This window comes from Haemorhous mexicanus, chromosome 13 (assembly GCF_027477595.1).
Source record: "Haemorhous mexicanus isolate bHaeMex1 chromosome 13, bHaeMex1.pri, whole genome shotgun sequence".
NCBI lineage: Eukaryota > Metazoa > Chordata > Aves > Passeriformes > Fringillidae > Haemorhous > Haemorhous mexicanus.
In genome coordinates, this window is record NC_082353.1 from 12,523,154 (window position 1) to 12,534,371 (window position 11,218).

At 40.4% G+C, this 11,218-nt stretch overlaps 1 protein-coding gene across 1 annotated transcript; it reads left to right on the forward strand.

The window, feature by feature from the left end:
- Positions 1 to 358: 358 nt before the first annotated feature.
- HDC (histidine decarboxylase) lies at positions 359 to 11,218 on the forward strand. Its single transcript, XM_059858425.1, has 13 exons — positions 359 to 1,062; positions 1,663 to 1,820; positions 2,620 to 2,792; positions 3,826 to 3,939; positions 4,680 to 4,802; positions 5,448 to 5,582; positions 6,484 to 6,627; positions 6,873 to 6,939; positions 7,755 to 7,917; positions 8,022 to 8,112; positions 9,213 to 9,311; positions 9,982 to 10,083; positions 10,265 to 11,218. The coding sequence occupies exons 2-13, from the start codon at positions 1,793 to 1,795 to the stop codon at positions 11,024 to 11,026; spliced, it is 2,001 nt and encodes a 666-aa protein (XP_059714408.1). The 5' UTR covers positions 359 to 1,062; positions 1,663 to 1,792; the 3' UTR covers positions 11,027 to 11,218.

The following is an 11,218-nucleotide window of genomic DNA, read 5'->3' on the forward strand; positions in this document are numbered from 1 at the left end:
TCCTTATTTGCTGTTCCACATTAAAAATATAAACGTAATTAGCTACCATCTGTTTCTTTGGAACATATTTCAAAGAAATTAATCACTTATAATGAGCTAAAATCAGGGGTTTTGAGAACTTGGGGCTCATTTTGACTTGGTCCTGTGCTTGATGCCTGTCCCTCCTTAGCTTGTTCCCCTTTATGGGCTCATTTACAGTACAGCCAAGAGATGTTCATAAATTCCTATAAAGCACATGAGTAGCTTGTTGCTTTTTTCCTAATGTTTCCAGAGCAATATGAGATAAAACAAATGAATATGCATATAGTAGTTTTTTGCACTTCTCTCAATGCCTTTTTATCAATTTGGGGTTTTTTATTTCAGTGCATTAATCTGATGTGTGTGTGTCAGAGATCTTTCTCATATCTATAAAACAGTTCCTTCTCAAGTATCTATTTGTAGCAGAAACTAGAAAAGGTTTCACACTGTTTTGTAGGCAGTGTGTGTGAGAACAATGTAAAAACTTTCTATAACTATGTAAGTGGTTGTGCTGCATTAGAATACCTGGGGCAGAAAATCAAAGCTGCTCTGGCAGCCAGTTCTCTCCTGTGAGAGAACAGCAAAACTGCTGGAAGGTATCAGACACAGGGTCTGCCTAGCCTGGCATCCTGTCTCCAGCAGGGCCAGCCCCAAGCAGGAGCCTAGGGTATGGCAAAAATAGGCAAGAATGTATTGTATGGGAAATAATTTCCCTTTCTGGTGCTTAATCCACAAGTCCTACCTCTTGTCTTTTCCCAGGGCTGCCTGGTGCAGTGTAGAGCACGTGAAGATGGATAAGGACTCAACATTGAGTATTGTCAAAGACTGTGCTGCCAGAGAGAGGTCAGGGTGTGTTTTCAGGTCCTAAAACTGGAACAAGAGGCAATCTATAAGGCTGTTCTTTCAAACTGAAAACGATCCAGGTGGAGGACTTGGAGGAATTCTGGAGAGACAAGACTAAATCCCAGTGTTTATGCATGTCGTACAGGAGAAAAAAAAGTACAGTGAGGGAAGAGGTGCCTTTTCCCAGCTCATTGGTCTAAGGTATTATCCATGGAGGAACATTACCCTGCTTAGTGGAACCTGCTCTGCTCTGATCTAAGGGGGAGGAAATCCAAAGAGGATCATTGCTGCTTCATATTGTAGTTCTGGAACTGGCAATAGCTGTGAAGCCTTTGCTTTTAGCAGCATGGACTGACAGCATAAGGACTGAACACTTGTGGGGATGTAGGTATACTCTTTTTTTGGAGAAAAAAAGAGTTCTCAAAAAAATTCTTAGGAAAAGTCCCTGTCTCCCTGTCAAATTTGTTCTGTGCTGGTACCTTTGTTTCATGGCTACTGCTAGCACAGTAGCCGGGTGTGCTGCCGTAACATCTGCTAGCTTTTATTTGGTTTTGAAAGCTCTTGAGCTTTTTCTCTCCCACAAGTCTCATGTTAATATGCCTTATATTCATGGCACGGATTACTGTGAGACTTCTGAAAAATTGATTGAAAATGGGAATGTGCAGAGGCAGCTCCTCTTAGTGATACAGTATCTTACACATCAAAAGAGCACAGATGAGAACATGAGAGATTGTAAAAACCCTCAGCTGGGAGGAGTTAGATAAACACTCACCAATGACCTGCCTGTTAAACCTTTTTCAGAATGTGTGAGTCTGAGAGATAAAGGGAGCTATAAAGGGGGAAGCAGCTGGCAGGGCACCAGACCAAACTGACCACAGCTCCCAAAGGGTTGTGGCCCTGGTTTGAAGAGGTGCATTCCTAAGGAATCAGTATGGAGCCTGAGGAGTACAGACAGAGAGGTGAGTGATCCGTGGCTCTTGCAAATAGGTAGCATCTACTCATGGAGATCAACTGTTGTAGGGCTGGAAGTGATACCCAAAATTAGGATGGGCTATATATTCTTTAAATGTGCACTTGGCCTTGAGACTTGGATCTGCTGAGGCAAAAATGTGTCCCAGGACTGAGTTTAAATTAATGGATTTAGTGTCTGTGGGTAACTTACCCTTTTTGGTCTTACATCTAAGATGCTGTGGGAAAGCTGCAATACTGTAATTCTGAATAAACATGTGCTAAGGGGTTATGCACAATAGCTTTTCACTGGCTTCACACCCTGAGACTGCAGTAGTACTCGGACAGTTCTGGAGATGGAGAGCCAACTTTGGTTCCAGGGCTGCAGGAGATTGTCTTAAAAAGTGGAGAAAGGGTGTGGAGCAATGCAGCTGGTTTCAGAGGATGCAAAAGCAGGTTTGCTATAATGACAAGGAAGTGTAGGACGTTATGAAAATTTAATTCCTGTGAAATGAAGTTTCAGTTAATTTGTTGGCAAGAAAATCTAACCTTTCAGTAACTAAACAAACTGTACTTGTACCATGATTGTGTTTTAAAGGTACATTTGAACTATTCAGTGATGGCACTGAAAAAACCCTGTGAGCCTGTTTTAGAACATTATTAGATGGGACAAGTAGGCTGTAGGAGGGAGCAGTATTCCAATGCTATTAGAATCTCTGTCCAATGCTAAGGACAGATTGTGTGGAATGCCTGTACTGCTAGTTAGTGTTTCCATAATTGAAACCAAAACCACTGGTTTATCTCTTCCAGGGAAAGAGATGGTGGATTACATTTACCAGTACCTGAGCAATGTGAGAGAGAGACGGGTGACTCCTGATGTACAGCCAGGTTACATGAGAGCCCAGCTGCCAGACTCTGCCCCAATGGACCCAGACAGCTGGGACAACATCTTTGGAGATATAGAGAAGATTATTATGCCAGGGGTAAGACACAGAGTATAATCATGGCAGGAAAAAGTCATTACTACCTGGGGTGAACACCAAATCCTGGGAATGCACACATTCTGCAGAACATTGTTCTAAATAAGTAAAGTACCCAAAAATGTAGCATGAATCTTGTAGATGTTCTGTCCACAGTTGTGTTCCTAACTATAATTTTAGGGATTAGATTGTGAGCGTATTTTTAACTGCTTTGTATATAACTCATATTTACTTATAGGGAAACAAATTCCACAGTATGAGAAAATGATTAGCTTCACGATGTCTCTACCTGCTGAACCATATAATCTTAATTTCAGAGATGTGGAAACTGGGCAGAGTGAGGTGAAACAACTCTAGCCCAACTTCATGGATATACAAGGCTTGTTTCCTGTGCTTTGAATGTAAAAGTCTACTTCCTCTTGTACATAAATACTGCAGATTGTGCTAAGAGAATTCACATTACCAAATTGCATGTTTTATGTAAGAAGCTTTTTCAAAGCCTGTTCTCAATTTTTTTGTAGATGTTTGCAGAAACTTGCTCTGATGTAGGAGAGGCAATCAGATTACATGTACTTATGCTGGTGTCCCTCACACCAGCTCATTCAGGTGTTTAGAAGGGTTTATATAGTTGTAAGTTGCTGTTTGTAGCTAAAGGCAACTTGTTGTTTGACAACAAGAGCAACTTTGTTGCAAGGATTCCCTTTATAAAGATAAATATTTTGATAAATCTTTCTGACTCTGGTCTTTCAAACACGGCACAACATTCTTTCCTGTTCAGAATTTTTGTCTGCCTGTTTAATTCAGATAAATGCTTTTGCTGTTATTTGCAATTTATCTGCTAATAATGCAGTGTTATCATCTGCTAGTTCTGCTCCCCTGTTGATATTATCTCTGCAGCTCTCTGCTGCAGATATATAGTTGCATGTATTATGTTGCTGTAATCCTTTTCTCTCACTTTAAACAGCTAGGAACCACTATATCTCATGCAAAGTTTTGTGACATTTTCAGACTGAACTTCTACATAATTCTATTCTAGGTAGTCCATTGGCAAAGTCCACACATGCATGCCTACTTTCCAGCTCTAACTTCCTGGCCTTCACTCCTTGGAGATATGTTGGCTGACGCAATTAACTGCTTGGGATTCACATGGGTAAATTTTTTGGGGCTGTTTTAGACATTCCTCTCCTGTGTGTAATATGCAAGAGCAGGTCTTAGTCATTCTTTCTTGTTCTCTGAGTCAGTACAATTTGTTTTAACCAACTGTATGTTGTTGCATAAATGAAAATTGTCAGTTAAAAAAACAACCCAAAAGAACATGTAAGAACAAGCATTACCTAGTAGTAAGAGGTGAATGAAGAAAATATACTAGAAATGTCTGTTTTCGAGTTCTTTGCATATCCCACTGAGCATTGTTCCTTGTCATCTAGTCTGTCTCAGTGCCAAGACTCTTACACAAGCAGTGTAAGCAATAGAGCAGTCACCATCCATGGCTGCAGGCTAGATTGGGCTCCATTCCAGTTCTCCTGCTCCTTTGAGAGAACACACTTCCTATTTTTCCTCTTCTGAAAATAATTGTTTGGTATCCTGGGCCAGATTATGTGCGCATTTTGTATCCTCCTGCAGCAGCTACAGAGCACTACTTGCCTATGACTCTGCACACCGCAGAAGTTTCTGAAGCCAGTGTTTTCCATGGTGCCAAAGTTGCCCAGATTTTTAGATGTGTGTCTCTGTGTAAGAAAGTAGAGCTCATAAACCTGTAAGAAATTGGTTGGGGTGGTCTCCATGTAGCTGTATCAGATTAGCTTGTTGCCTCTCTTAGCTCTCAGTTGGACGAGGGATCGGTGCCCAGGGTGAATCACAGCCTGATTCTCCTTTTTCAATTTTTTCTAGGCCTCCAGCCCAGCCTGTACAGAACTGGAAATGAATGTGATGGATTGGTTGGCTAAAATGCTGGGCCTTCCAGATAAATTCCTGCACCACCATCCCGACAGTGTGGGTGGAGGAGTATTACAGGTGGGGGAGATTAGACATGGCCTTATCAACGTTTGTTTTCAAGTGAATTTCTCTCTGGGTGATAGTTTTTCTAGAGGCAAAACCAACAAATTTTTCTACATGGCTCTGATTCCAAATTTGGCATTATTTTCCCAAATTTTACTATTAAATGTGGTAGATTATAGTATAGAAACTGCTGTTGCTTTTAGTGCTGTGTTATGGACAAACAGCAGGTATTCTTGTGGTCTTTTTAAGGGTAAATGAATCAGATTTCATTTTTTTAATCTGTTTCACACCACCAAATGTTGCACTAAGCAAGAGCTCCCTGGAATCAGTGCTGCGTCTGTTATTATAAGGGACTTTGATAGTGTTTGTAATTTTATGGGAAATACCATGTTTTATTTGTAGAACAAAAGGAAAATGTGGTTTATTTATTCCCCAGAACTCAGGGCTGCATGTTAATACATACAGCAGTTTTAAAAGGCTTTGTTTTGTGTTGCTGGCCCAGAGAGCTGCTCATCAGCTAATGACTCTCCACTGCGTTAGAGAAAAGCAGGAGTAGGAATAAAAGAGGGGGTGGGCACTGGGCACTTCACTGATTTCAGCAGATCCCTGGCAAAATAGCAATGAAGTGGCAGTTGCAGTAAATGAGCAATGTCTTTGCAGAGCACTGTGAGTGAATCAACCTTGGTTGCACTGCTGGCAGCAAGGAAGAACAAAATTCTGGAGATGAAGGTTTCTGAGCCAGACGCTGATGAGTCCTCGCTCAATTCTCGCCTCGTCGCTTACGCATCTGATCAAGTAGGTTCTTGTTGTTCCAAGGAAGACAAATTGCTTCTGTTGTCTCCCTCAGCCTTTGCCATGTGAAGTCACATTTCTGTACAACAACACAGGAATGCCTCACAAGCGTGGACCAGTTCCCCTGCTGCTGCTTTCTGCAGATGGGGAAACTGAATCAGTGTGAGGCGAGGTTTTTAGGGCCTTGGCAGTCCTCAAGAGATTGTTTCACATGACTGAGTTCTGCATTTCCTTCCTGTTTCTCACAAAGCCTTGATCCAGGAACTATGTGCTGAGCTCATGCTGCTTCATCTCGTGTTTCTTCCCAGCCTCCTTCCCCTCAGAGACAGGCATCCTCAAGGCACTGTTACCTAAATGCTGCTCCTGGCTGTGGGCTCCACTGTTGGCTTTTGCCAGCAAACTTATTCTGTCCTTGGCCTCCTGAACTGAGCAGTTACATTCTCGTGGAAAAACTACCACAGGAGAGACACTCATGCTCACTCTCTCTTAGTCTAATTAAAAGGACTGTATCTTGTAAGGTGTTTTGCTCTATCCAGAAGTAAACACGCTTTAGGGGATTTATCTTCTTATGGCAGGGAGGAGGGAATAGACTGAGGTTGATTAATTTCTAGAGGCTCCTTTAAGAGCTGAGTTTTGATAAATGTCCCTCCAAACACAAGATGAGGATGCCTATCATTATATTTTAGACACTAGTACCCAAGTAAGTGAAGCATTCTTTGGAATTACAGGGTACAGTTTCTTACAGCTGCTCACAAAGAAGATGCTTTCAGACTTGTACTAATAGGGATTACAATAAGGACGTTATCTCTGTATTTCTTGCCACCACTGTCTTTCATAAAGCCATAACTTATGACAGCTGTTCAGCCTCAGAGCTTGAGTTCTTACTGTTTTTCTTATTTTAAAGGCACATTCCTCTGTAGAAAAGGCTGGCTTGATTTCTCTTGTGAAGATAAAATTTCTGCCTGTGGATGAGAACTTTTCCCTCAGAGGTGAAACTTTGAAGAAAGCCATTGCAGAAGACAGAAAGAAAGGCCTAGTGCCAGTCTTTGTATGTTCGACTTTCTGGTTGGGGGTATTGACATAGTGTTATATTCTTAATGTCAACATGAAATTACATATAAAAATTTCTTGTTGTGTTAAAATACATGAAGATTCAAATGTATACAAGAATTTCTATTTTATTAAATAAAAAGTTTTAATGTTTTGACTGCCTGCAATAAACTGCCCACTTTTAAAGTGCTGCATCCATGTATTAAAAGAAACCAAATCCATTATAACAGATTTTTTTTCTAGGTTTGTGCAACTTTGGGTACAACTGGTGTCTGTGCTTTTGACAATCTCTCAGAACTGGGTCCAGTTTGTAAGTGTCTTTTTTTTTTTTCCCCTGGTTTTGATCTATGAAAGTATCTAGAGGATACTCTAGTATCTAGAAGATACTCTCAGATTTTTTGTGCCAAAATGAAGGAGAGCTGAGTGTTTCAGACATGTCTTAGGGATGGCTGAAGTCAGTACAAGACTGCAGTGATTTCTGTAAGATTTAGATTAGGATGCTAAAATACATTCTGTTTGAGATGGAGGAAATTTGCCAACTGATAAATCTTTAATGTGGTTATTCAGGAAATACAGATTATGTGGTACTGTTGTAGGATGGATGCATTAATATTTAATCTAGCAAAGGAGTTTTGAAGGTAGATTCTGGTAGGACATCCTCTGGATCAATCAGTATCATAGGTAAATTTCACATGGTTGCAAAGTCTATTCCAGCATAAATTCTGACCAGTAGCTGCTGAAGACCAGAGGAGCTTTCTCTTATGGGTCAGAATGTGGCTTCTATTTGTGGGTCCTTTTTTGCTTGCCACTATATCTTTATTTTGGCTTTGTACAGCTGAGGGGTACTGGGGAATTTCACTTAGTGAAAGGGCAGGTGAGAGAAATCAAATGTTAAAAAGACCCAGTCACATGAAATATAGAATAGTGAATTTTGTTACAGGGTCCATGTGGTTGCAGCATTATCCTGTATTTTAGTATTATGGATCCACACCTTTAGAATAAAACTGGTTGTCAATTGCTTGTCAGCCTCCTCCAAAACACTGCACCTGGTTTGCAGAGAGGAGAGATTAGCATGCACTTTGAGTCCCTATACCCCTCACATAACAACAATCTCAATTCCAACAGGTGATGCTGAGGGCCTCTGGCTTCATATTGATGCTGCATATGCAGGAACAGCATTTGTATGTCCTGAATTTCGATTGTTTTTGGACGGAATTGAATATGCAGATTCCTTTACTTTTAATCCTTCTAAGTGGATGATGGTCCATTTTGACTGCACTGGATTTTGGTGAGTACAGTCAAAACACAAACAACACCAAAAGGATAACATTCAAATTGCAAAGTTTTTCTCTGCACTTACTTTGCTAAATCTGGTTCCTTCTACAATCATAGGGTTAAAGATAAATACAAGTTGCATCAAACCTTCAGTGTTAACCCTGTCTACCTCAGACATGCCAATTCAGGAGCTGCAATTGATTTCATGGTAAGTTATTATTTAAGCTGATATTTTATATTGCCTATAAAATTTTCAATCAGACTGTGAAATGCCTCTCATGTTCTGGAGTATGCTTATCTTATAGCTGGTCTTACTGTGTAAACCAAATTATACTGAGATCCTAATGCAGAGAAAATAGCAAAACTTTGCAGTAAGCCCTGGTTATGAGGATTAATTATAAAATTGCTTTCAGATTGAAGTACTTAAGATTTTTATACAGGTGCAGATCCAGCCTTGTCTTTCTAATGCAAAGGGTCATTTCTGTTTATTGTGTTGCTGAAGTAATTCCTATAGATGCCATTTTGGCTGGATTTCTTGTATCTCTGATATGTAATAAAAGAGAGAAAGGAGTAAGCAATGAAAAAGCCATGCTCTGAAACAGCAGGAGAATTAATTACATTTTTTCTTCAGAGTAAGGTATTCATAGGAGAGCTAAGAGACATTTCACTGCAGATACATCTTACAGCAGATTTCAGTACAGTAATACAAAGGAATATTCACTGCCAATTATTTCTGCTATGATCTCACCCTAGTCCTGAAAAGATAATTGTTTTCTTGAAATCAATAGTGCTTTTCACTAGGCTGGAGAGAGGGAGGGATGGAAAAAAGGATATTGAGTCCCTCTTGTGGTTAAATTGAATCCTGCACGTGATTGTGCAGCTTCCCTGAAATATTCCTTTACATGTTTTCTCACTCTTTTCCTTGGAGTAGGTGTTACTTTGTCTAGAAGTGACTACCCCAGTATCAAATCTTGCTGTATATAATTGATCTGGAAAAATGTTCAGGAAATTACAGGAGTTGAAGTGAGCACTAGTCAGTCCTAGAGTGTAAATGGCCACATCTTAAATTGATTATGCTCTTAAAGGGGAATAGCCAAAATCTCATTTTTTGGAAATAACTGAAAAATATGGGAACACAGTGTTTCTTTGATGGCTGTTTCCTAGGCTTAGCAGAATTTCAGTAATATGGCACTGTTTATCTCAAGAGGGGTTTCTGACCTGAGTCTGGAGCAGGAGATGTAGCAGTGGAAGGGGAACTCTCCTTTCTGTTGTTTCTGCACTCAGTGATGCACTGCTCTGTTTTCACAGCACTGGCAAATTCCACTGAGCCGTCGATTTCGTTCTTTGAAACTGTGGTTTGTGCTTCGTTCCTTTGGGGTGAAAATGCTTCAAGCTCACGTCAGACAGGTGTGTGAGTTACCAGTGTGTTATGTTCAGTTCTTGGTGGGTGAGATTAGTACACTCAGAGATGCAGAGATGAGTAACAGGACTCCTCTCACACACAAAGCTTGCATTTGAATTCTAAATGCGTGCTGGTTTTACTCTAAAATAATCTGTAAAGATTGTGTAGACAAAACATTTCCTCCTGTCCCCTTCTTGACAGCACTGGACAGTGGAAAGGGACTTGATCACTGCCTTCTACTGAGCCATAATCTGGAGAAGCTTTCTTTGAGGTCAAGTGGCAGCTGTTTGGGGCAGGCTGTGATGAATAACTGAACCCACCACTATGAAAATGTACAGGCTTAAGTCTCTGTGGGAGTGTGAATACGAGGGGTCACATTGTGGATCAATGGTTGCTGCAAAAGGACTCTAATATGAGAAGCACATTCTCTTTTCAAACCTCCTATAGAAAATCCCTATGCATAGGCTAGTTACTCATGTTCATTGTCAAGGGTTTGGGCAAATAGAGACAGACTTTAAAATTCTTAGCTTTGATGTCATTTTTCTGTTTGCTCTTATTCATGCATTGGAGTGATGTGTTTTAGTAAGAAAAGGAATTCCTTTTAACTACCCAGTTCAGCATCTTACAAGTGGGTTTGTGAAAAACAGATAACTTTTTTTCCTCCCTTAATTGTAGGGTACTGAAACAGCCAAATTCTTTGAATCCTTGGTTAAAAGTGACCCACTCTTTGAAATTCCTGCCAAGAGACACCTTGGGCTGGTTGTATTTCGCCTAAAGGTAAAGATTGGCCCTTTTTGCATGTCCCTTTGAAATGAACTGACCACAGCTGACCTCTCCCCAGACATTAATAACTGTGAATGTACTTCCAAGTAAGAATTTGTGATTGCGATTCTTAGATGTTTGGATGTCACTGGAAATTCTAACTATAGTAATTTTTTATTATTCATATTTAAAACAGGGTCCCAATTGGCTGACAGAAAAACTCCTGAAAGAACTAAGCAGTTCTGGCAGGCTCTTCCTCATTCCAGCAACCATCCAGGACAAGTTCATCATTCGCTTTACTGTGACATCTCAGTTCACAACCAGGGAAGATATTCTGCAGGACTGGAGCATCATTCAACACACTGCAGCCCAAATCATTAGCCAGAATTATGGGTTGCACTGCATCAATTCTGGTGATGGGGCAGGAATCCCCACTACAATAGTTCAGCCTGCTTCTGATGCCATTAGCAATGTTCCTCAGCTGTACTTAGATGGAGGGAAATATAAAACACCTTCCAGAAAAACAGTAGTACAGCCTAAGAAATTATCAGTAAGTCCCAGTAAGTGTGTGATTAGTCAGCAAGTGAAAGGTCAAGAGGATCCTCTGGATGACTGTTTTCCAGAAGATGTCCAAAATGTTACCAAACATAAGTTAACCTCTTTTTTATTCAGTTATTTATCTGTTCAAGGCAAGAAAAAGACAGCACGTTCCCTTAGCTGCACCAGTGTGCCAGTGACTGGTAATCTGGAGCAATGTAACCCCAAAGCAGCAGCCACTGACAAGAAGGAGTCTCGTGCAAATGCCAGAGTTCTTTCCAGGCTGCCTGAAGACATGATGATGTTCAGAAAAGGTGCCTTCAAAAAACTAATTAAATTCTACAGTGTCCCAAGTTTTCCAGAATGTAGCATTCAGTGTGGCCTTCAGCTGCCTTGTTGTCCTCTGCAGGCCATTGTTTAACAAGTAAGAGAGCTTGGTCCTTAGAAAGAGAATCAAAGTTTGCTTATTCACATGCAATACTACATGTTCTTTTGCTCAAAATGTAAGCTGTGGCAATGACCACTGAGAAAATGCCTGTGCTTTTACTGGTGAAAACCTCATGTATTTATAGATTAAAATGTCAAATAAATCTTATAGGCCTATAACAGGAAA